This window comes from Anser cygnoides, chromosome Z (assembly GCF_040182565.1).
Source record: "Anser cygnoides isolate HZ-2024a breed goose chromosome Z, Taihu_goose_T2T_genome, whole genome shotgun sequence".
Classification (NCBI taxonomy): Eukaryota; Metazoa; Chordata; class Aves; order Anseriformes; family Anatidae; genus Anser; species Anser cygnoides.
In genome coordinates, this window is record NC_089912.1 from 38,308,188 (window position 1) to 38,334,384 (window position 26,197).

Here is a 26,197-nt window from a genome sequence, read left to right on the forward strand (position 1 = left end):
CTGCATAGGGGAGAGACGGGACCTTGATGAGGAGCTCCCCTTACACCCCAGATTGGACTCTCTTTTTACCTTTTCTTTGAGAAGAATGGAATATTGTATAGCTACAGTTACAGTATATGAATAAGTTTTATCAGTACATGTTACCAAAAATAGTCTTGTCGAACTGCAGGCCTTGCACGTCCGCTGGACAGGCACTTCGTCATGTATTTGCGTCTGTTATTCTTTTTTGATGTTTTGCAAACATCTCACAACAAAGACTGCTAAGCCTTTTGGACATCTGGGCTGAATCACATTTAACCAGCTTATGTGAGCAAATGTTTCTATCCATTCACATAGAGAGATGTTTGCTATGAAGTCCAGGACATTCTGCCACAGAGATGAATAGCTTAATGTGGTTATGATTAAATAAATTCACTCAGTTTATTCTGACTCTTGCTTTTTCCCATGAATGCAGAAATTATTGCCACTTTGCAGTCTAGGATTTTTAGGCCCATGGAAATACTTTATTTTTGTGCTTGCTGTGTTTATGTTTTGCCAAACATAGAACCTTAACAAATAGGAAAAAAAAGGAAAATCTGTTGCAGAAATACCACAAACCAGGTGCTTCTCATGTCCAGTCAGCATCAGTTTGGACCAAATAATACCCAACATCTGAAAACATCTTTTGCTGCTGGTGGTGATGTTTTTTTCTGTACTGTTTGAGTAAATTATCAGCTTCCTTGAAACCTGATTTATAATAGTGCCTGGCCTGTATGTTAAAAAGATAAAAATGTCTGCTAAGACACAAATATAAATAATCCTCAGCTGGAGTTACAGTCTGCCTTGTTTCCAGAGCTTTCCTAACCTGCAGCAAAGAAAACCAGACTAGCATTCTTGTATTCATCCTGCAGCTCGGAGCCTGTTGTCAGCACTAGAGCTTGTAAATAGGAGCAGCTTCACACTGCTCTGAGACGCTGCAGAAAGCAGCAGTGGCGGTAAGGATATGAGAACATCTCATGAGCCCATGGTGGTAAAGGAAAGCTCTGAACCATAAGCTGATACTTCCTTGTGAATAGATGAAGTGGTGCAGTCTCTAGGATGTTGGAATTTGATTCCTTTTTAGGTAAACTGGGGTGGCAGTGACAGCCTTTGCCTAAACAGGGGTGAGCTCAAGAGGAATGGCATTTGATGGTGCTTGTGTATCTCTCCCGAATCAGCAAAGCACTGCTGCAAAAACAGTCTGGGAATGAATTATTTCCCTCCTCCCTCACAATAACTCTTTCTCTACAGGTAGCATGAAAAATGAAATGATCTGGATATTGAACTGATTTTTTTTCCTTTCCTTGTAGCCATTGCTGTGTGGACCATTATATGCCCAAGTAAGCTGTGCTTACTTTGTTCTTGTATTACAGTGTCATCTTCGGTGCTGAACGTGAATCCAACTAATCAGCAGTTGTTTACTGTGCAGGTAGAAAATTGAGGTATTTTTACACAATCTTCCTCAAGCTGTGGTTGAAGAACAACACCTGCTGTATGGGCTGAGAGTCTGAGCAGAGGCTGGTGCTCTGGGCCCTAGATGCTGCCCAAACCCTATCTTGTCTGTGGTCTTGTCTGCAAGGCTCCACTGATCCTTGATTTCCAGGCCCGTAAGTTTGCCTTACCCCCTGCAGACTTGTGCAGTCTCATGGACACAATTTTCACAGCAAACCATTTCTGTAAGAGATAGCTCACTCATGTTTATGTCACAGAATTTTCTCTTTTGAACTACAATTTACATTATTGAAATGTATAAAAAAGTGTTCTCTTAGCATTTTTATTTAGTGTTTTCCATTTAAATTTGGCAGACTGATAGCAGAAGCAAACCCATGCGCCTCTGTGGTGCTGAAGGCCTCCTTGTTGCAGGAAAGGGATTTGTATTTTGTCCTTTTCTTTCAGATTGGTGCAGTTGTGCTTTGAAGTGTTTGCTTCGTCGTCTTTAATGGATCACTTTAAGATCTCATAATCTTGTTTGTCTAAATTTCAAAGCTACTGGGGGCAAAGGATAGAACACAACAGGATTTTTATTTTATGGGGCTTTTGCATGAAGAACATGGCCCAGCCCTGTCTTTAGTGTTGCCTTTGGCGCAGTCAGTGAGGGTGGTCCAAATATTTATTTTCTAAACCTTTCTAAACCTGTGGGTAGTAGGGGGTGTCCCAGAACAGGCCCTGTGGCTCTCCGACCATGAGGCAGCAGATCCTGGTGCTTGTTGCTCTTAAAATTTGTCACTACCCAGCACCCACATTGGTGGAGCAAGGCCCTGTGTTGTGGTGGAGCCTGTCCTGTCCTCGCCTGCACCTCCTGTTGGTGAGGCGTTGCTCCTGTCAGCCATGTTACACTGACTAGCTGAGAAGAAAGTAGAAAATACCCCTCTCGTGATGTGATGGCAGAATCTGGTCATGCTCCTGGAGTAATACTTTGGGGGTTTCTGCACGCGGCTGGGGATGTCCTGGTGAAGTTGTGGAGAAGGTGAGTGGCTGGGGGCCCCGCGAGCTGTGCTGCCACTGCTTGCTCAGTGAGGAGTAAACCTGTTACAGAACCAGGAAGATAATACATTTATTAAACGTGTTTGTCACCCTGCAAGCTTAATGAGGTGGCTTAGAGGTAGGAGAAAATTACCTGATGAGTTCCATAAGCATAAGGTGCTTACGCTGAAAGTGGTAGAAGCTGTATATGGAGCACACTTTCACGAAGAGGTTCAAATCTCAATTTCTGCAAGTGGCTGGGAAATCATTATTATAGTGCTTGTGAGTCTCAGTAGACAGCACTCTCACCTTTAATGCTGGGATTGCTGAAGACTTTTCAAGTCTTCCTGGTAAGTAAATTGTTTTGTATTTCAACTGTTGCTCTTGTGTTCTTCCAATAAGGGCCTTTTCTTGAGTCCATCGTGAAACTTTTCTTGTCTTCCTGAGCCTGTCTTTCACCAGAAGCATTTGTGTACCCCAGGAGCTGGTGTAGCGCTCTGCTGAGCAGCACAGCCGTAGTCACCATCTCCTGGCTTTGCAGTTACTGTGTTCCTTGGAGGTGAAGCAGTTGAACCCACACTTTTGCATTGCTTCTCAGGCACGGAGCTGGTGACTACACTGACATGTATTAGGGAAGGTTAATCCTCATAACATATGCCTGTGAGAGCTGGAAACATACCTAAGCGTTAGGCAGGGAATAAATGCTACTGAAAAGTTCCGGGCCTTGAATGGGAAGACCTGTTACCCACAGAGTGGTGTGAGAAATCATTAGTCAGCAATCTAGGTCAGCTCTTGGTCAGGATCTGACCCAGTTGTGCTTAGGACATGCTTTTCTAAGGAAAACTCTGGCTTTCTCATGGAAGTGTCCTGTGAAACCTTGCTGAGGAAAGATTCCCATAGGAAACCCCTCAAAAAATCCTGTAAAAGACAGAACGAAGCAACCTGTTTGCATATCCTGAGAAGCAGTAGTAAATAGCAGTATCAGGAGTAGTGTGGTGAAAATAAGTATACGTCAACAATATGAAGCATCTCATATATGTTACAGTGATAATATCTGACTTTTTAGCTTACTTCTTGTATATGACCTTGTCTTGCAAAAGGTTTATTTCAGGAAGTGTTCTCAAATATTAATGTTGGAATTCCTTGCTTCATGCTAACAAAAAGATACTTGAGCAAGGGCTTTTTCCTGCTGAAGAGTGATGTCACTTCATATCATCCAAGAGGACCCACAGTGTGACAGTGTTTTGCTAGAAGTCTTAACGGAGTGGGTCAGCTGTAGTGAAATTGCATAACTGTTGGCTGTCACTTAAATTTTGGATGTGCTACCAGTCTTTCAAAGCATGTTAGAATTTAAAAAACTTACAACCTAATCGGGTATTTTTAAAGTGCCCTTGCTCAAAGGTGCTGACAGTAAAATGCTTGAATCCCCTCGTTCTAGAACGATAGAGGAGTTGTTCGAACATATGTACCCAGTACCTATATATTTTTTTCTGCAGAATACATTAGGTTTGGGCATCGTGAAAAGGGAGTCATGGAAATCTGGGATTCAATAGGGAACAGATTATGTGGTGCCTTGAGGTATGCAGTGTCAGCTGAACTTTCCAGTGGGCTTCTCAGACCATTGCACGCAAACTGTTATACAGTTTCTTGTGTTACTGAATGGTGAATCTTTTGTTAAAGATGATAAGCATTTTTACCTAGCAGAAATGTCTGCGGTCTTCAAGAACAAGGAAACTTAAATGAAACTTGCTATTTAGAATCTGTCTCAGTAAGTGAGGACCATGAGCAACCAGGCCAACCAAAGACAGGTTTCATAGCAACAAAAATAATGAAAAGCATTGTTCAGACTTTCCCTGTAGAAAAGCAGTAGCAAAACATCTAATTAATAGTTGTTAATCTGCAATACATATATTCAGCTTGTGGTCTATGTACCTCTGTATACTATGGATGACTTCTAAGAGATATGCCAAAGCTACATAAGAAAAACGAGCTGACTGTTAGTAGACTTAAATTCTCGGTGCATGTTTGCTCATCCTCTTGGAAACTTGAAGATGAGTGGCTTTTGATCTCTTAAAAAAAAAAAAAAATCACCGTCTTTGAGTCTAAATATTCGGCCAGAAAGAAGAATGTAAGAAGTTGCCCTAGTCACAAATAACTAAAATTAGCTAAGGTCACAATTTAATACTTGGACAGTGTTTTGATTTGATGTAATGTACTTTTCCAGTAGCTTAAAGCTAGTAATACCAATCAGAAAAAAAAAATAGAAGTGTGGAGGGAAAGTGAAAAGGAAACTGATGCTTAGCAAGAAACATTTTGTTTGCAATATGAAACCTGCACTTATTTTAACACGCACAGAAAAAAATCTGGTTAAAGTATTTCAGGAAATCACCCACATAACACCTGAAATTTAGGAAATGAATGTATCCACAGAGAACTTTGAACTTAAAAGTTTAACTGATTTGAATTAGCGCGGAACAAAAAAAAATATATAGAAATGGCCTGTTTATTTTTTCAGGCAGTATGGGAAATGATGTTTGCTTCTTGCTCTATGAATTGTGCTATGGAAGAGAAGGATATTTTGAGATGTAGAATGGCAGTCACAATATAGATGATGGTGATACATTCTTGAGTTCTTTCTTTGTCTGTCCTGAGACATTTAGCAAGGAAGTGGACCTGGCTGACTCTAGGCTGTTCCCTTTTTTTGATTCCATGTCTTCTGATGGTGTGATATGGTGTTGGGTTTATGTGGCAAGGTTTTGAATGTGGCCTGGAGGAGGCTGCATCCCGTGGAGAGGAGCCCACGCAGGAGCAGGGGGTCTGGGGGGAGCTGCCGCCCACCCGTGGGGGACCCGTGCTGGAGCAGTTTGCTCCTGGGGGATGGATGGACCCCGTGGTACGGAGCCGTGTGGGAGCAGGTCTTGAAGAGCTGCTGCCTGTGGGCAGCCCCCGCAGGCTCAGTTCGGGAAGGACGGCATCCCGTGGGAGGGACCCCACGGGGAGCAGGGGCAGGGAGGGACCGTGAGGGAGCGGCGGAGACAAAGCATCAGGGACTGACCGCAGCCCCCATTCCCTGTTCTCCTGTGTTGTTTGGTGAGAGGGGGTGGAAGAGAGTGGTTGGGGGGAAGGTGTTTTTAGTTCACTTTTAGCTTCTCACTGTTGTAGTCTGTTATTAGTAGGGAACAAATTACATTAATGTCTTGTGTTGCGTCTGTTTTGTCAGTGACAATGATTGGTGAGCAATCTCGCTGTCCTTATTTCAACCCATGAGCTTCTTTTTAATATCATATTTCCCCCACCCCGTTCTGTTGTGGAGGGAGAGTGAGAGAGTGGCATGGTGGTGCTGAGCTAGCTGCCCATCCGTGTGAAACCACAGCAACTTGTAGCTTCCAAACTCAAAGTTATCAAGGGATACAGGGAAACACCCGTTAACATGAGCACCTCTACTGAATGCATTTCACAATTAAAAATGTTAGTTGCTGTCAGGTTCTCTGTCAGATCTCCCTAGGCTGTAATTCATTTTTGCATATGACTGAGCATAACCTAATTTTTGAGGGTGACATTTGAAATCTGTAAGCTGTGAAGGTTCTGGGGTATCGGTTTTTGATTTGAGATAAGATGTGGATAGCTGCTGTTGTGTTCAGAGGTCAACTTTGCTCAGAAAGTCTTGGTGTTTTACTCTTTAGCCCTAAGGAAGCACATATATTTTGTCTTGCTTCTGACTAGTGTGTTCATATGATTTTACAGTTCTGCTTTTCTGTAATATTAAAAACATCAAACTTTGTTGTCTTTCTTAGCATTCAATGGCTGGAAATTCACAGTAATTATCTGTTTTCCTCAACAAACTTTGAGGCAGAACCTCTTTAGTGTGTGACTGTCACTGTATCTTTTCATAAACTCCTTAATGATGGTGCAAACAAGATTCTTAAAAGTTAATCATCAAGTGTAATAATGACTCCCTCTGCTACGTTTATTTGGCATAAGAAAAAGCTCATTTTAGGCTTGGCAGGAGTTAAAATCCCAGTAATGCTCATGAGAATGTTCTACAGGCAAAGCTTCTATTAATCCTGCTGCTGACATGCTCACGCATAATTTGATGTGAAATCTGAAGCATTAATACTCGAAGGATCTGCACCCATGCTTTTGAATGTACGGAAAGAGGTAATGTGGGCATGGACCAACACGCGCTTTATAGCTAATGGTCAAAATGACCTTTGCATTGCTAACGTCAAGGGAAGGACTGTACTGAGGTAGGAGCAGGTATGACAGATGTTCTGTAACCTCTTAGGGTGGACGTAGTAACACACGATAAGCCACTGCCATTGGTGTCAGCTGTCCCAAAGTCAGAGTTGCTTTTTCACACTCTGGAGCTGGTCACCGCGAGCCATTGCCAACTGAGTTGTTGCTGACTGAATTCTGCAACAGAGCACCTGTGGTTAACGCGTTCTGTCCTGCGCAAACTTTTTTGTAGCTGCTGGTATGTGTCGTTTCTTTACATATTTAATAGAAGTGGGCTGACTCCTACCTATGCACAGTTTAAAAAATAGTGAAGGTTAGTGAGTGGCAGTGTAATAATCTAATGATTAGTAGCCTGTGCTATCTGTGAAAAGCACTATTAACTTTTTTCCAGTCATCTCCTTTCAGAAGTATGGGTGCGTTACTTTTCAGCAGCAAAAACGCCACGATTGCTGTTTAACCACTGATGCTGTTTGCTTCAAGTGTTTCGATATGACAAATCGATGATTTCTTAAATTTTGAAGCCATTTTGCTGTGTTTCCATGGTGCTTGCCAAGAAATCATTAGTCTCCAGCAGCAGATGGAAACTCATGTCCCATAAGGGTCTCAGGTATTTAAAACTACCTCTGCAGTTTGGAGTGAATTCTGAATTTTGACCCAAAACCTGGTATGTCCTGATTCGTGTGGGATTGGCTGGGACACGCAGCTGTTCTACAGTACGTGCTCTTGCCAGTGCTTCGGAGGAAGCTGAACATCTTGAATAAGCAAGTAAACGTAAGAGTAACTCCCTTGTGGCCAGATTTTAGCTGATGAAAAGGAACTGTAGTTTGTTACTCATCATTGGCAGAATAAAGTAAATTGTTTTCATAATGATGCTGCAGGAGGAAAAGAGCAACGTTTACAGCTGGGGACTTAGCCCAGCCCTCGGGTGGTTCTCTGACTTTCCTCCTTTCAAGACCTCTTGCAGCAAGCAGTCCTGCAGAAGAGAAAGCTCAGTCCCCAGCGGGTGCTGTGCCACATCAGAGAGGACAGATCACAGGCCAAATCCCAGACAGCCCTGAATTCTTCACAGTTTTCTTCTGCAGGCCAGGAGCCCTGATCTCTCTCTGGGTTGCTTTTTCTTGCTTTAGCTCTGAGGCGAGCTGGGAGGGCTTGAGTAGGTGAAGCACTTACTGGGTTTTCTGCTCCATTTTTCCAAGGAAGGCTCAGACTTAATGTCTCAAAGCTGCTGCTGCACATACATTTAATCTGCCAAAAGCTAACACTGCTACTGAAAGAGGCATTGTGGGTGGATTTAAACTAACCTGACCCTTTCTTCCCCCAGAGCTGCTTTTAACCTGTAGAAGTTCGTCAGTTGACTTCCCTAACGGGTTGCTCCGTGGCTCAAGTGGCCAGGTAGGCAGGATGGCTTCTTTCAGTAAGCAGGCTGGACCCCTGTTAACTGTAAGGAGGAGTGCAGTTACCTCATTTCCTTCCTCCAGTCCCATTTTGGGGAGCGGAAGGTGATTTTTAATCCACACGCCCTGATGTGTTTGTAGATTTGTAATAGGAACTGTAAAACTAGGATGTTCCAGTATTTTCTTATCAGTGTCCAGTTGATGTCTAGGACCTGTAAAGCCTAACTGTACTGTAAGTAGGTGAGAATATGGATAGAAGAGGGGGTCACCAAATACTGCAGGTAGGGAAGAGGGCAGTGACCTGGTGACAGGCTGGGTGTGAGAGCCAAGCAGAACAAATTGGGGTGATAACAGTGCAGGGAAAACTGCATTGCTGCTCGAGGCTGTTGATCCTGTATCTGAAAATATAGCTTCAAATTTGTTCTCTGAGGGTTAGGTATCAGAGAATGAAAGTTGAGGATAAGAAAAAGGTGTTTCTGCATTTCTTCAGTTAATATGGGGATGAGCAGTCTAGTGGAAATAAGTTTGGAAACTCAGCTGATTTTCGTTTGGGCAAGTGTGCTCTGCAACTTTTGAATCCCATGACCTGGTGGTGGGGAAGAAGGAATTGATTTTATGTGTATCTCTCAAAACCTCCCTGCCTCTCTCTCTTGTATGGAAATGGGAGTGTTGGAACTTGTTGCAGGAAAAAAAAAAAAGTTGACAAAAGCAGTGGCATCTGCATGGGGTCACTGGCTTTGTATACCTGGAAAAGAGTACTGACAGCACTTGATGGTGGCTTTTCAAGTAGCTTCTGTACAAATACGTGTGTGGTTTTTTTCCTCAATCAAGAAAAAATAGCATTCCAAAATGGGGTTTTTCTGTAGCTCCTTCAACATACATGCATACAGCTTTTCCAACTTAGCCACGCTGATTCATGTCAAATGGGAAGTTGTCCGTGTGTAGTGGGCAGCAGAAGCAGTGGAGTGAAACAAGGGAGGCGGTCTGCCTTCCCTCTGCTTCTGAAGCCCAAGGCTCAAATTATTGCTGCAGATCCATTTGCCAATTGGGTGTCACAGTTCTTGGTCCCAGGTGAAACTGGGAATGCAATGCAGGAGGATTCAGGAATGTCCAAATTTCCTGCAGTCCGTCGTGGTTGTTTTGCCATTCAGTGAGCATGTTTTTAAGGCAATATGAAGTATCACCCTAACCAGTCCAATGACATTCTCCTTATGTATATGACTGTACAATTGGACGTGAGAGAGAAGATACTTTTAAAGGGGTGTGTGTGTGATAAGGGAGTAGTAATGCATGATCAGTAAGATAAGGATGTTCAGAAGCACAACAGATCTTTACCTGTGTTCCTAAGTCAGAGATGTCCTTACATAACTTGTAAAACTTGAGGAAATCCTTTCTTTATAGCTCTTGGGGTTTTGTTTGGACATGGTGTTTTTGTTTTTACAAAAAAATGGGAAAATTCCACCTGTGAATTTTAATAGTTTTTTTGATAGTTGAACCACTGCAAGGTTCAGCTTCTGAACTTCATACAGTCAAGCACAGCGAAGTTTTGTTTTTGTTATTTCTCTTCTGTTTTGAGAATAACTTGGTTCAAATTCCCTGCTTCAGCAATCTTGTGCAGCTCCCTCAGGGAAGCTGTTGCTGTAGCTTACACAACCCAGGAAGTGTCTCCGTGACTCCTTGAAATGAAGTTCCCTGTTTTTTTTTCGGCACAGAAGCCTTTACTCGCGACGGACAGGTAACCTTTACCAAGACTTCTCTTTGGGAAGCTGGAAAATGTTTTGCTGCACAGGTTAGAGAAGAGCTGTTTTTTATCACACATACTGAGATGAAGCTTACTCTTTCTTCTTCTCCTTCTCCATCTACTGCTAATTTATTTCAGAGAAAACAAAACCAAGCCAGACAAAGAAAAAGGCAGTGATTTGGAAGTACTTCTCAGGTTTAAGAGTTGTCTTTGCATTTTGCCTCATCGCTGTGACTGCCCCTGAGCAGTGCCTACTGTTCACAGGGCGTGTGGGTATGTACAAGTTCATTAACAGTTGGCTGTTTTGAATGGGCAAACTGGCTGAGGATGCTTGGATGCTTTGGTACTGAAAACTTGTGCTCTGTGGAAAAGGTGGTTTTTGTATTTGCCTCCTTTGAGAGCCAGAAAACTTCAGGGTCTGTCACCTGTCTCAGTACCTGGCATAACTTGTTGAACTCTTTTGAAAGCTTGAGAAACTTGGCGTGTGTTACTAAAGAATAAGGTTATTGTACAGCATCATGGTAGTGTAAAACTCTGTTCTTTATGCATTAAAGACTCACTTTTATGTCTTCTCTTTGCCTTCATTTTTTGGAAGAATCCATGCATTTCTCAAGGCAAGGGAAAGAAAAAAAATATCAAGACAGTGTTAAACATTGCTTGGTGTGGAACAACATGAAGTAGCACCTGGGTGTTTTGTAGACTTACATTCATGAGATATCTGAACATTATTTAGATGATCACCTATAAACAGTGGTAAGGCATTTTGTGTAAAAAAAAAAAAAAAATTGTAGGAAGTGTTTGAGTAATAAATAGTGGAAAAGCTACAAAAGGTGTGTTCTAAATGTTAAAATTATGTATTATGTTACAGCTTTAGCTTTGATTTTATTTTTTGACTTTAGTTTTTCTGGGTTGCTATATTGTCATAGTGAATATGGAAGAAATTATGTTTATTCACTTACCTGTTGAATACCATGAGGCACTTCCACATAGCTGGCAGCTGATAGTCCATTTGGATAAGACATCCATGAAGCAGAGGTTGTAGTACAGACTTCCTTTTTTAAAAAAACAAACAAAAAAAACTCTGATCTTTTGGAAGTGTGATTAATTCATTTTCCTACAGAACATTAACCAGACAGTGTTGAATACTTAAAAGTATTTGGAGGCTCGTCTGCTGTTTCTTCTTGCTCAGATTTTAGAACCAGCAAATCATTTTATGTATTGCTCCTTTCCTGATAGGAGGAAAAGGAGACTTTTTAGGATGATAAGGGATGATGCTTATAGGGTGAAAGGTGAGGTAATTGTTTCCTTTGTACTAACCTTTTTGTGCTAAAAATGTGTTGAATACAGGTACGCTCTTAGTGACCTCTGCTTTTCAAAGGGTACATTGTTTATCAAACATTTAAAATATTCTCATACTACTTTGCTAAGCAAATGTACCCTATAGTGAATACACATAAATTTTACATGTCCCTGAAGTGATGGCTTAAAAAGTTCAGTCCGAAATCTAAGTGCTGGTATCTGCTATTATCTTTGTGCAGTTGTGTTTCCTTCTTTCCTTTCTCTAGTGCTCTGTTGCTCTTGGTCTTACACAGTTGCAATTCTGTTGTCTTTTGTTTTTGCTAGAATTTGATTCAAAACCATTAGTATGCTTTTAATAAATGTTATTTAAATGGTTTTGAGTTGATATTTGTATAATATTATATCTGCAGGAAAGTTAAAATTATGAAATACACTCACAGTCTTTACTGAAGAAGGGTAGGGATGCATAGATAACATCATGAATGCTTCCACCTGGTATTGTGGAAGTTAGGTTTGTTAATTATAGTTTTTGTCAACATCCTTAAAAACGAAGGAACTCCATTGCAACCAGCAGTACTAGCTGGCCTGGTCTCTGTATTTATATTTTGTTGTTTGGATGCAGGAGGGACCCATAGTTCTCTTTTGCTCTCTCTCCGTAGTAGTCTCTGCTTCCTTCTCAGCTTTCTGAGATTTGAGGAGTGTCAGGGTAGTTGGGGGGGAATTGAAAGCTGAAGGTCCCATTCCAGTTTGGGCTAAATTAAAATGACTGAGACATAAGAGGGCTTTTTTGCTTTGTTACAGAACCTGGATTAGCACAATGCTCTTCTGTATTTCAAAGCATGTTCGCATAAAGTCAAGCACAAGGCAAATGCATCTTCAACATAAAGTTTAGAAAAGGCTGGGGGACTTTGATGAACCAGTAAGTAGCTAGTTGAAATAAAAACGCTTTTATGTAAAGTGAAGCTTTGCAGGTGGGAAAGGAGAAAAATCTGTGAAGCTTTGCTTTATAAGTTCTGAAGCATGTTTTGCCGCTTGACTTTCTTTCCCCCAAATACCTTGCACAAGTGGTGAGCAGGTATCATCAAGCTGACCAGTCCCATGAGAGGGCAGGAATTATGGAAATAATTATGGAAATAAATTATGTAAAACTAGCATACATTTTGATTTGGCAGATACCAAATTACCAAAATAAAGTGCTGATAATAGGTACGGTTCTTAAATTTTGTAGTCTAACCTACCTTTTCGTGTAATTATTTTATTTTAGAACTCTAAAATCACACAAAGTAGCCGCAGAAGCATTTTTAGCGCTCTCTGTGTAAACCAGCTGTTCGTAGCAATTTGTCTGCTTAACCTGCGGTTTCCGCACACACGTTTAAAATAGTCTTCTAAGAATGCTAGCCCACAAATAGGTTGTGTCTGACTTGAGGTATAGGTAGCAAAAGCACCTCCACTTGCAATCATCAAGGGTATTGATCTGCAAATTATATTTTGGTAAGGCAGATAAATAATGCTGTAATAACACAAACATTTCCAAAGTTAAAATTTGGCTCCTTCATCTCCCAAAGAGCTATTTGAGTGATTACAGTTTGCTTATAAACTAGCTTTCTTCTGTGTTTCCTTTCTCCTTTTTTCTCATTTAGTCTCTTGGACCTAGTTCAGCACTAAGCTATAAGCCTGAATAAAGGATTAAAGAAATGCTTCTGATAGTAATTGATACACACAAGGCAGTAGTACAAGTTTTTTTTTTTAGTGCAAGTTGTCTGTGACAGTCAGAAGTACATTGCAATAGGTTAATGTGTTTTGAAATTTGAAAGGTTAGAAGGAGATCCTTGAATAAATAAATACACACACACACACACCACACATATATGAAAGATTGCAGCTCTCTTATTTAAAGTTTCCTTAAAGTGACTGTCATGTTATTCTACATAATATATTCCAGGCTGTCTTTCATTTGTAATCCAGTAGGTGTTTTCTTTAATCTTTGATGATTTAGTCACAGTTGTCAAAATAATGAGCTTTTCGTGGTGTAATTTATTTTGTCCATGTACATCTACCCCCATCTTAAGTAATTGCTACCAGAAGAAACAATCTTTTTTTTTTTTTTCCCTGAAATTTGCACTGAAATACAATCTTAAAACCTGGCAACATGTAAGGTTGCTGGGGAGCTCTTGCAGCGCCTGTTCTGGAGTTCCATATGAAAGATACAGGTCAAACAAAAGGACTGAAGGGTGCCAGAAAACTTGCAATATTTACATGAATGTTAATGTAATATTCAAGTCCCGGCTGAATTAGCGTGTAATTATGTCATCGCTTTTGGCAAGCTGTGACGAGTTACTTATTTGTGTAGTGCGACAGCAGGTGTTGCCCAAACAGGCAGCCAGCAGAGGCCTGATCAAAGGACAAGAACCTACCTGTGCTGCAAACTAACCTCCCTCTGTGTTCAGCTGCCCTCACGCCAGGTCCTGAGCTCGTGGGGTTCTGTGCAAAGGACACCAACAACCACCAGGTAACTGGTTGCAGGCTTTTCCTCCCGTCCCTTCTCAAGAGGAAGCTCTGAGGAGCAATGAAATGCTCACAGAAGCCAAGTTCTTGAGCTGAGGCAGCCTTGCAGCTTTTCTCCATCTCCATACTTCTGTGGAGATCCACTTGCTGAAAGCTAGCCTGGGCCCTGGCCACTTGCCTGTCCCTCACATGTCTTTCAGCTCCTCCGTCGCTGCCAGTCTTAGCTGAGAAACCTGGAGCTAGTTGCCTCTTGAGATAGGGGAACTTCTGCGATGAACCATTTTAAGAACTACTGAAGTCTGCTGGTCAGCTTATTTGCTGCAAAGGTTTGCTCGAGTAATTAGCATCTACCTGTAACTCTTAGAAGCGAGTGCTTTATTATAATGAAAGTACTTGTAAAAGCCACGGACTATTAGAAGTCTTCTCTAAGCGGAGGCAGAAGAGAACTTTCTTTTCCCTTTAATCTACCTACAGCTAAAATGGATATGTCTGTTTGCTCTGTAAGCAATAAGCTGTGAGGAAGCTCTCTGGGACCTGAAAATCACAGCTAACAATAACAACTGTGGCGATCAATGGCCTATTACGGCAGCAAGTAGCAGTTCCTACAAATTTTAACAATTCTCTTCTGTGTTGAGTAGGTACAGCCATCGAGGTGATCTGATGTTAGCTCATTTATGGAGAGCTTCGTGATTGCCAGGGTGATTCACAGTTCACCTGTGGTTTTTTAATTTTTATTTTTTTCCTCAAGCGGAATGAAAGATAGACAATTGCTTTGGTTTTGCAACAAAAATAAGTTGCTTATATGCTTCTTGTGAAAAATAACTGGTGGGTAATAGCACAGGCAAGCTAGGCTGCCGTAGAATAAGATTTCTCTGGGGTGTCTTGTCCAGAAAATGTTGTGGGGAAAGAATCAAGCATTCCTTGTTCTGTATCCCAAATGATTTTGAATTGTGGAGAGAAGACATTTTTCTCTGGCAAAAGTGAGTCTAATGTAGCTGTTTGCCTGCTAATATGCTGGCCGTCACAAAATGTGCGCTGTTGAAGGACAGGGCAGACAGACACTATTTTAGAGAAGACATGTAGGCTCTCTCTTCCCTTATTGCCATGCAATACTGATCTCACTTTCTTGTAATTTTGGGTCTGGTCTGTTTCTTTGGGGGCCATCTGTCTTGCCTGCCTTTCACTCTAATCCTCTGGATCAAGAACTGAGCCTTCAGGTGTGCAGCGGTGATTTTTTTTAGATGCAGTTTCTTCCCATTTTGATCTGCAGGAACCCCCTTACTGTTCAGCTCGCTGAAATCCAAATCACAGATCCATTGCGAGTAGCGTTTAAAACCACTAATCCTACAAGCAGCCCATACCCTTCTAAGAGCTCTTGGGTGAACATTAGGAAGTGTATGTGTGTATATATATATATATATATATATATATATATATATATATGCTGAATACAAACTGATGTAACAATATGATATGTTTGCATATTTAGAAATGTTACCTAAAATAAGCATTGAGATAAATGTTTCCTGCTGTGGTTGCATCAGAGTAGTCCTACCATTCTTCTTTGATTATACCAAAACATATACAAATGCAGTAGGTTTTATCATAAGTATCCAGATATTCTTGCTCTACACTTGTGCATAATAGAAGTTTAGTAATGCAGGGGAGTGTTGAGATTGCTCTATATGGATTTGGTAAAGCTAATTGTTTGTGAGACTGGTCGGTGTCTAAACTTCCCGAGCTTTCACTGTATGTTCAGTCCCAGCATAAGGGAAGTCCCAGGTGCTTAGGAGGATCAATAATTGCTACCACAATGCAAATGCTGAATAATTTTGTACTGGCTGGCTTGGGAGAGAGGGAACAAACTATGGCTGAAAAAGGCTTGTGTGTATGCTTTTTATCAGGTCTGCTTAGCAGTTTTTTGTTTGGTTGTGGGTTTTTTTTTGTATTAAATGCAGTATCAGGATCTTGGCTCACGGGATACAGATACATCAGTTCTGGTTTCTGTCAGAAGCAGTCTCTCAGCGAGAATCTGGCAAATGAAAGCCAACCTCTGGGGGAGGTTTTATTATAATTCCCATATCAAAAATTGTGCTTCAGGTTTATGCGGTAACGATGTCAAATTCCGCCTATTATCTCTTTGCAGAAAAGAAGGATTTCTGACAACTCCACGTTTCCGGCAGCACGCAGGAGGCTCCAAGAAGTGGCAGGTACGGGAAAATGTGGGTTGCCTCTCCCTGCTATTGCAGTGGGATTCTTAATGGCTGCATTGGGGGTGTCTCTTTCTTAATCACACAAATATATTGCCTATGTAAGCAAGAAGACGAGGGTGTTAATTTGTATGGCAAACATAAATAAGGATTTCATAATAAGCTTGATTTATTATTTTGTTTTGCTCTAAGATTGAAGTATTTCTCAATAAATTTATCAGAAAAGAGACTTTTTTTTCACTCAGGAACATACTGTATGCTTAACTTGTGCTTTGGTTATCACTGAAAGGTTCTGTTCAGGGTTGCAGCTGTACCATGTTAAGAAGATTGTGTCTGAGGGGGTAGTAGTGTTGCTTTATGAGACAACTATATCTTTGAAGGTGTTGCTGGGCACCTTGTCTAGTCTTTTTTGTTGCTTGTTTTTAAATAAGAACAACTGATTTAGACATTCAGGTGCCTTTGAGAGTACCATTAGCTTGCTTTTCCCTCTCCTCCCTGCCCTCAGGATCCTGAACTTTACCATCTCATGGTCACTGCAGCCAAGGCTGCCTTTGATCGTTGTGTTCCCAGTAAGCCCCTTGTCAATGGAGAGTACGAGGTCCTGAAGAGTAGCAGCTCTCCTTGTTAGCTTGTCTGTCACTTGAAGGAGGAAGGTATCATCGGTACACTCCATTAACTCCTTGAATTGCTTATGTCTTGCTTTGTTGTCCCTTCGGCAGATATTGGGGTGGTTGAAGGTCCATGAGGACCAAAGCCTGAGAATATGAAGCTCCTTCCACTTGTCTGTAGAGCGCCTTATCTGCTTTTTCTTCTGTCCAGGTGGCCTGCGGCATCATGTCACCTTTACCTGTCCTCTCTTTAATCTCACCTGTAAGGTCTCCGTCACCTCCTCATCCATTCCCAGGCAGGGCTTCGTGCTTTCCAGGTGTGCTCTCACATAAAGGACTCCTTGTCGTCCCAACCCGACCTTCCTAAAGAGCCTGTATCCCATCATTGCAGTGCTCCAGTCGTGGAGACATCCCACCACATCTTGCTGATCCCAAGATCATAGCCCTGCAGCTGTCCTCACAGAAGGTTTCAGCCTAAAAATTTTAGGCACTTAAAATTTAGGCACTTAGGCATTTGTTTCCTCAGAATTTTTGTCCTCTTTTAGCACTAGCACGCATCCTTCAGCAAACTTTGTGGTGTAGGTAAAGAATTATCTTTAAAAGCTTCACCTAATTTGTGAGTACCTAGTTAACTATAAAGTATTTTTGATACAGTTTGAAATGTAAATAATCCCGTGCTCTACATTTATATTAGTCATAAAGGGACACTGGTCTGTTAGTTTGAGGTTTTAACTTACTTTAGCAAACCGTTTGTGTTGCATAATAAAGAAAAGATGATAGAAATAATGCTTTCCATCAGCCAGTCTAACAATGGCACTGTGCTTCAGGTTGTGAAAGGGTGAGATCTAAAGCAAGGGGTATTTCCAGTCTGTCCTTATACCAGCCTAAAATAAACTATGTAAATAAAACTCAGTTGTCAAAGGTGAATTGTATGTTTCTGTCTTTGTAATTTTGACAGGTAATGATACAAGTATTGCTAACTTTTCCTTCTATTTTTGGAATCAAAGACTAAGCAAATTGAAAAAATCAGGTTTAAGCAAAGTCTCACAGTGGGAGTTCTGTGGTTTGCTTTTTCATATGGAGCCTTAAAATCTTTGTTATCGAATAGGCATCAGTAAACATTGAAGCGGGTCTGTATTCTGCTGAAGTTTCTTAAAGCCTTTGAAGAAAATTATTTTGGGAAAACATTTTATGCCATCTGACAGATGAATCATTTAACCTCCCCCTTTTTTGCCAAAGGAAGCAGCTCTAAGTTTGCCTGTCTCCCTGTATTGAGCTTTCTATCCCTCATCATAGTAACCCTACTACTTTTGCAAGCACATAATTAAATTGTTGTATTTATCTATCTTAAAAACAGATGGGTAAGTTACCCAGGAAGCCTGCGTGTTTTTTGCTCCTGGCGGGGCAGGGGATGCCTGGTGGCCAGCTGCTGCTTAACTGTGAGGTGAGGCCTCCTTTGCTCTGCCAGGGCAGCGGAAGACGTGGAAGTAATTTGATGGAGAGGCAGGGAACTGTGAGCGTTTGAAGGTCTGTCTTCCAGCCCAGAGGAAGGCGGTCATTTGTCTTGCAGCCTCACCGAGGCTTGCATCACCTGTGGTGGTAATGTAATTGCACGCAGCTGACGGCGTTCCTGTTTTCTCCCTTAGTTTTCCCCTGGCGGTGCAGTGGGTTCTTAGGTGTAAAATGTGAGTGCCTCTGCCACTGTGGAGGCCCAGGAGCTGCGTTTTCTGGATGAGAAGCGGCAAGGCCCTCTCCCTGGGCATGCAGCGTCTCTGCTGCCAGCCCTGTCCCAGCCCGGTCACTGCTGCCTGGGGCTGCTCCCTCAGTCCCGTCTCCTGCACTGGTCTACGGGTGCCTGAAGTGCTGCAGCCCCTCTGCGTGGGACCTGGGCCCCGCCGTGGAGCAGCACCGGAGCATTGCCAGAAAAGATTGCCCAGGGGAGAGCGCAGGGCTATGTGAAGAGATGGGGAAGTGCTGTGGGCACTTGGTGTGAGCAGGGAGCTGTGAGAAGGCACCAGGAGGACCTGCGCCCACCTTGCCTTTACTGGGGGAGGTAGGGTAGGTGCTGTGCTGCTAAGGATCCCCTCTGGGGAGTGATGAGGCCCCAGCCGTGACGTTGCGTGCTGTGGGTGCCTCAGCTCATTGCCATGCGGTCCGAGGCTTTGTCGAGAAGATAAGGAAAGATCCATCCAGCACTTTGTGCAACACCGAGCCGAATTCAGGAGTTGTGCAATGTAAGTAAGTACTTATTAAAAGAAGAAAAGGGGAAAAAAAAATATTTCAAAATCAAGGTTGCAAAACTGGGCATTTCCTAACTTTGAAATTCCAGAATTTAGATGGATTGGGCAAGTATCCCACATACATGTTGCAGCTTTACCGTGTTGGCTGGGGAAGACACTGACCTCTGGGTGTTCGGTGTTGCATTTTACTACTTGATTTATAAAATTTATCCGGTAGTGATAAGAGTTGCTGAATTCACATCTCTGAAAGATGAAACTTTACTTTCACAAATACCTCTTTGTGCTTCCTTTTGTGCCTGTGCCCCAGAGGATGGGAAAGATAGCAGTCTTCCTCCTGTTGCTGTTTTCTCAACTTCTCCTATTGCAGAGCTAGTGTTTTGTGATGAGAGTGTTTTTCCAGAAGAAGGTGGACCAGGGCACTGTTTCTTTCCAACAAGTCTGTCAAGCACTCACCGGATGCCACTGACGTGGGCGATGTGAGAGCCAGATGTTTTTCCATCTCAGTAACGGTCAAGATTAGATATTAGGAAGAAATTCTTCACTATGAGGGTGGTGAGGCACTGGAGCAGGTTGCCCAGAGAAGCTGTGGATGCCCTGTCCATGGAAGTGTTCAAGGCCGGGCTGGATGGGGCCTTGAGCAGCTGGGTCTGGTGGGAGGTGTCCCTGACCCCTGGCCAGAGGGTTGGAGTTAAATCTTTAAGGTCCCTTCCGACCCAAACTGTTCTGTGATAAGTTACTATGGTAAGATAAGCCATTACAACTCCCCGCTTTCGTAATTTGTGTTAGTTTTTTTACATTGGTTGTTCACTATAAGCAATTAGGCATCCTGAAATGTTCCTTTATCTAACAATTTCAATTTTCTATCCTTTGAGAGAGCAGAATCTTGTCTCTTCTCTTTTCTCTGCCTGTGCACTAAAATTATGCATGTCAATGGGAGTGTTCACAGCTCTCAATTTCCAGCTGTGCCCTGCCAAACTGACAGGAGCTCTGTTAATTGTTTCTTCTTCTGTAGTTGCCCTGTTTTCAGACACCATAAATACAAGCATTATGGAAAACTCATGCAAGTGGTGTACACATTATTTTGCTGCAGTTCATCATAATACATTGATTTAAAAACATGAGCAGAAGAATGCCTAAATGAAAATTACTTGTTTAAATTTACCTTAGAAAATTTAAAGTAATTTTACAGAAAACTGAAGAGTAGACCTGTGGCCACTTTAATTAGAGTTTAATTGTGTAACTAAGCATTTCAGGTTTCTTCCTGAATTACTTCTTAAATGGTCTTGTTTTCAAGCAAATTATAGCTCATTTTTAGGAGTCAAACCTAAAGCATTAGGAGACCTAACATTTCAAAAATGCAAAGCACTCAGCTCTAATCAAAGCCAGTGAACACTGATGGAGCTGAGCTAATTTGGAAATTAGGCCATTGTCTGGGTTTTTTGCTCCTTCTACTCTTTGTGTTATATCAAAACAGGTTCATATTCGATTATGGATGACTTCCCAGTGGATGTGAGTGAAGGAGTTATTCCAGATAATATTCAGCACAGGGAAGGGGGGAGGAGAGTAATTAAATTGAAGGCTAAATTAAAGGACAAATTCCTGAGTGCATTTTCATCTCTATTTAAACTAAAGGGAGTGAGAACATCTTGCACTGTTGGGCACGCAGCATGCACTGTGGTGTCCCACCCCTCTTTTTTAAATGCACAAAACTTTACCTGCATTCAACAAATAATTCTCTGCAAGTCAAATGTATTAATGTGAAAAAGGCTCTGTCTTACAAACCTATACAGCAAGCCCATCTGTGAAAAGACAGACTTCTGCTTTGTGTAGCTGGAGGTGTTCCGTGGCCACACAGCAAAGTAAGCACTTACCAGTCGTTTTGTCATCTTCAGAAGGTAATAACAAGTTGTAGTAACAAGATTTTTTTTTGTCATTTTTCATTTTCTGAGACAGGTGATCTAAGCTAGGAGTGTAATCATGGCTATGGGAAGGCTCAGGTTTGTTCATCACGAAGATCTGCTAAACCAGCAAAGTCCAGAAATTTTACAGGACTTGAGAATTCTTCTCTGGAGACAGTACATGATTGCTTATTGATGAGACTGGTGCTGAATAGTTTTGTTCCAGCAGTTGTTTTCGTTTTTTTTTTTTAAACAAAGTGTTTAGGGGAAATGATACTGCTTTGAGTCTCTTTTACTAACAAAAGATGGCTTGAAAAGAATTAATAGTGTAGAAATAATGGCCCAGGGTTCTTTCTTCACAGTGCTCTTTTCCCTCTTACATTTCCATTAAAATAGATTGCTAAACTGCCTTGAACTTAACCGTTGAACTACCTGTAAAACTATTTGCATCAGAATGTGCGAGATACTTCAGCAGCTCTGATGCAAGGGGACTGTTCAACAGGTTGGATAGCAAAGCGGGGTTGCTTAGCTTGGGACAATAAACAGGAAAGGTGCAAGACAGACAAACAAGTAAGCAATGCCATAAAAAACAGAAAGATTTCTATGATCCATTACAGCGGTTGGATCTCACCCAAAGTGGTTACCAGAACTGAACACTAATGATAAAATAATAATAATAATAATTTAAATCCCGGGCTCAGTTTGAGCAAATTGTGATTTTTTTTTTTCTTAGTAGGCAAAAGATTGTTAGGAAGAAAATAGTGTGTGTGTTTTTTTTTTTAAATCTTGTGTAATCATTGAGTAAACCAGATGCAAAAGCTTCTAATGCATGTGGATTGTCTGCTCAGTGGTAATGATTACTTCTGTGCCCGTAATGGATTGCTCTCTGCAGTTTCCAGAGGTCCTTGGCCACTGCCTGTTTAAAGCCGGCACTTCTCCCTCCCGGAGAGGAGAGGAGAAGCTGCTGGCACCACTCCTCTCCCCAGAGACGTTCTCGCTGCAGCTTCTGCCTAGCTTTTAGCACTGGCCTCCTCACGTGCTGCCCCTTTCCCCTGAAATGGTACGTCGGGCTTCGACACTGCGTGCTGCTGTTTGTCGTGGCATGAAATGCCTCTCTTTGCCCTCCCACCCCCTCTAAAGTGTACAGCCCCACAGAGATACCCCCCAAATTACCTAAATGCAGTAATTTAGTGGCCGATGAATGCGTTCACTGCCCCTCACCAGTCCGTACTGATGTTGAATACTTGGATGAGTCTTGACCTGGGAGTGAGTGTAGGAAGGTGGAGCAGTGGTGGCTTGTGGACAAAAAGCACAGAAGGTAGTGAATGGTTTTGATGATCTTTCTGAGCCTGAGAGTAACAGACAGACTTCCGTATGACTGTCTAGCACTTCGAGTATTTAAGCATTTTCTCCTTTTTTTTCTTTTTTTTTTTTAAGTACACAGTGCATTAGCTCTTTGTTAGGTGAATTTCTTTCTACCCCCTTGCACCTTGAGTGCACAAGAAGACTTTGCTAAAAATGATGCTTCTGTTCATAAGATCGCAAGAACAGGAGGTGGGGCAGGTTTGTGTAAGTAGTAGTTAACGTTAAGCTGCACTTCTTATGTCTTTTGCTCTGTGAAATTAGTCTCAGTAATTTTTGTTATCTTGGTTTGTGTCTTTATTGTAGAGGTGGGATTTTCTTCAACTCACTATTAAAAGAAAATGCATAGGTTAAAGTCAGGTTTTGAGCATTACACATAAATGACAGCTCAAGATACTTATACCATGTGTTCTGGGTGGAAATGATTACTTTCAGTTACTGCCTGTATGCTGTGTAATATATGGGAAGTTTTTAAGGAACCTTCACTTTCCAAGCTGAGCTATGCAGGCAGCTGTAGAAGTATTGCAAGATCAGTGCATGCAATATGCTATTTTTGGCAATGCTCAGTTCACTTTCTCTTCTACTTACTGTTCCCCTCCTCTCTCCACAGCATCGTTTATTTCTTCAGCGAAACTGAAGAATGCGCTCAGTAGCGCTTCTCAGCAGCCCTGCAGCCCGTGGAGAGTGTGGGCAGTCTCTGTACTCAGCATCCTGGAAAATGTGCATTCCCTTGAAGTGATCTGCTGAAGGCACATACTTAGAAGACTGTTCCAGCCTGCCTTGCTGCACTGCTCTCAAGCTCTGAAATGCCTGCTCTCTAATACTGCCTGGAATTTGGTTTTCTTCTGCTAAAGAAACGCAACCTGCTGCAGTTATCCAAGGAGTCCAAAAGAGCAAGGACAGTGAAGATGGCTCTGTGCGCTTTGTATGCAGTTTGGGCTATCTTTGTGGAAGTGGCAGTAACATTTGGTCCGGTACCAAGGATCACTTGGGAACACAGAGGTAAGAAGAGAAATAGTGTAATAATGAAATATTGCAACAACATCAGGGTTTGTGTGTGTCCTTCCAGCCTGCTTGCAGAAAATTTAGTCAGTTTCTGCTGGCTTTGCTTAACCTGTAGTGCTTAGGACCAGAATATCCAACAGTGGCTTGAGCACCGAGTTGACTACTTGCATATCCGTCAAACAGCTCTGAAAATGTGACTTTTTAAAGGAGGAATTTCAGACTGGGATTTCTCTGCTGAAGATTCTTACAGGTGGACCTTGCTCCAATAGAAAAAAAAACACAACACAATAAGTAGATGTATTTTGTTTTAATCAAGTTATCAAGAGACAGAACATAATAACAAAATGTACCTCTCCAGCTAATACTCTCTCTTTTTTTTTTGTCATTGATCTTCTTTTAATACTTTTTTGGACTGAGGTGTATGTCGATGCTGAATAGTCCTGAGCTCTAGGTACATCACTAGGTAAAGGAGAACATTTGGCCTCCTTCTGACAATGTTATTTGATGCCTGGAGTTGAACCAACCTAGTGTTTTCCACCAAACACTACTTACGCTGTGCTTGAAGTTGCAGCAAATAGTTGTAACATCCCAGTACAGTTAGCGGGATGTAGCACAAAGAGAGCCAGTAGGGATCAGATATTCCTGTAGATTTTGGGCTTAATTGCTCAACCTGGGTCTGAAGAGAAATCTAGAGCACAGGCTATGGAATAGTGCTTCTGTTTGTGAATAATCTTTTTTTTTTTTTCCCCTGCACCCTGGTGTCGTGGATGTGTTAGCTTTTAAAAGCTTTTGTCTTTGACTCCTGCTTTTACTGGTAGTTAAAGTTAGCCACCCAAGTGTGCTGCAACCAAATAAGCATATGGATAGTATGAAGAAGCAACCATAAGTAAAGATATTAAATTCTGAGGAGTCAGGCTGTAGGAAAAAATAAATGGAGGTTAAGGATATAGTTACAGTGAGCTGATTTATGAGATGGCTGTAGAGATGCTTTTCCTTTTTATTGGTATAGCAATAAATGAGTTGCTGATATACTGCTTTTTCGGAAAGTAGTCTAGACAAGGCTTGCAGTTCCTGCTTAGGCTCCTTGGTGCGGCTCCTTGGTGCTCTTGTGTTGTATAATAGTTCAAACTTAGCAAGTTGGTGTTTAGTGGTATTATACGTCACAGACCTATCCAAATTACTCAAAATAAATTAATTTTTTGTTCATTTCTGCTGTTTCTCTGTCTGCTAAAGATTGTTGCATTTAAGTATAAGAAGCCTACTTTAAATACGAAGGGGAAATTTAGTTCAGTGGAGGAGTGAACAGGTAAGAGTTGTATGAACCAGTTCATCCTTTTGGAGAAAATGTTACTGCCAAGTGGAAGATTTTAAAATTGTATGCTTCAGAATCTAGTTTAAAATGATTTTTTCCCAAGTCTTGCAGTTGAAATAGTGCAATTTATAATGTTAGAATTGAGAGAAATAATACGTTGTTTTCTGCCTGTCTCTGAAAATTGAAGCTTTATTGCATGGTAGATTCTTGCATGAAGTACGGCCTCCCAAGCTTTCAGTAGTTTTTCTATGTTGTTAGTACATGCAGACTAAATATTCCTGTATATTAATCATTTTGTGTCATCTTTCTCCAAGCCTTTCTGTTCCAGTTCGCATGCTTCCTCATTCCACTGCTTCTTTCCCCCATGTTTCCCCCTTTTCTTCTTCTTCCTTTTCATCATGGTTTTCCCACATCTCTTACTGATGCGTGCAATTTATCTCCAGTCTCCACTTGAAAATCAGCTTGTTGACACTGTGTACATGGTTTCTTTCTAGCTTCTGTCTCCTTTCTCCTGTGTTAATATCTTGAAATGTCTTATATTAAGGTGCAGGATTTTTTTGAGAGATTTGTCTTGGGAGGGTGCAAGGGATGCGGTGAACTATTTAGTTTTCCACAGTAGGTGGGTATGTGGAAGTGAGAAGGTGAGGAAAGAGCTGACAGTGGATGTGTAAAATGAGAGGTTTGGAAAAAAAGGAATTAACGATTGGGAAAAAAAAATGAAGGAAGACGACATGAGTTATGGGGGATCACTGCAGGAGGAAATTTGTAGGCATTTGAAATAGAACTAGAAAGTAGGGACCATTGATTTTGATGTCAATGATGGGAGCTGCTGTTTCTGCTGAACCAAGCTTCTGAGGGGGTCTCTCATCTGTTATGTGTGTTGTCCAAACTAAGCTTTGTTGCTTTCCAGATACCCAAGGGCTGTTAGACAGCTTAGAAAAATGACCCATAAACTTGACCCAAAGTGATCATGTTTCTTCATGTGGTGCTATTTTCCTTTCATTTCAACAGAGGTCCAGCTAATACATTTTCATGAATCAGAAGTGTCAAACTATTCAACCTTGCTGTTAAGTGAGGACAAAGATGTTCTGTATGTAGGAGCCAGAGAAGTGATCTTTGCATTAAATGCAGTTAATATTGCTGAAAAGCAGCATGAGGTGAGTATGCATTTTAATACACTATTCTCCACATAAAAATCATAGCCAAATTTGACTTCACTTTCTGATACCAGCAGCACTGTGCTCTAGATGTTATGTACCTAAAAGAGAAAATACTCTGTCTGGGCTACCTCAGTTTTATTTCTGGAAGATGCTATTGAGTAAAATATGTCACCAGATGAGAGGAAGAAATGAGAAAATGAAATACAAACAAGTTACTAGAGATCTCCGTAGGCATTTTCTCTTTGGAGGCAGTGTGCTGGACTAGAGGGACTTTGTACATAAGGGCCACCTTGCCAGTTTATATGCCTTTTATTGGTGGGAGTGGGCTGTATCTCCTCTTAATCTGAATCAGAAGAAAATTAATCTGAAACAGAAGCAAAGTTGGAGCTTGCTCAGGAGTGGCAAGCTGCAGGCTTGCCTCTGATGTGATGAAGGCCTTGTCCATTAAGTTTCAGCTTCTGTGCGGTGTCTCTAGCTGTGTCTGCGCAGTAAGCAGCACTGCAAAGAGGTCTGGTCCAGCTCGCTCAGAATTAGCTCAGCTGCAGAAGTGCTCTCTCTGGGTGTGCTGACACTTGGTTCTCAGTGTAGGTTAACCCATGCAGAAGCCTGCTAACACAGTTCTATTGCTGCAGGTCCTTCCCAGGCTCATGCTTCTCACCATTGGGACCGTTCGTCCCATAACTTTTATTTATTTTTTAAAAAATGTTTTCTCCAGTTTGAGTTAAAGTGAGAAGTGCTTAAAACAG

General features: G+C 41.7%; 1 protein-coding gene across 7 annotated transcripts in view; it reads left to right on the plus strand.

Moving 5' to 3' along the window:
• The window catches only part of SEMA4D (semaphorin 4D), a 95,642-nt gene that overhangs the window by 36,977 nt on the left and 32,468 nt on the right, over nucleotides 1-26,197 (plus strand). For 6 of the 7 annotated variants that reach the window (XM_048046082.2, XM_066989054.1, XM_066989055.1 and 3 more), the window contains 3 exons: nucleotides 15,803-15,866; nucleotides 22,585-22,976; nucleotides 25,303-25,448. In XM_048046082.2, coding sequence (XP_047902039.1) covers nucleotides 22,883-22,976; nucleotides 25,303-25,448 — 240 coding nt within the window. In that variant the 5' untranslated portion in view covers nucleotides 15,803-15,866; nucleotides 22,585-22,882. The remainder of the gene's footprint in view (nucleotides 1-15,802; nucleotides 15,867-22,584; nucleotides 22,977-25,302; nucleotides 25,449-26,197) is intronic. The other variant, XM_066989053.1, reaches the window with a different exon arrangement.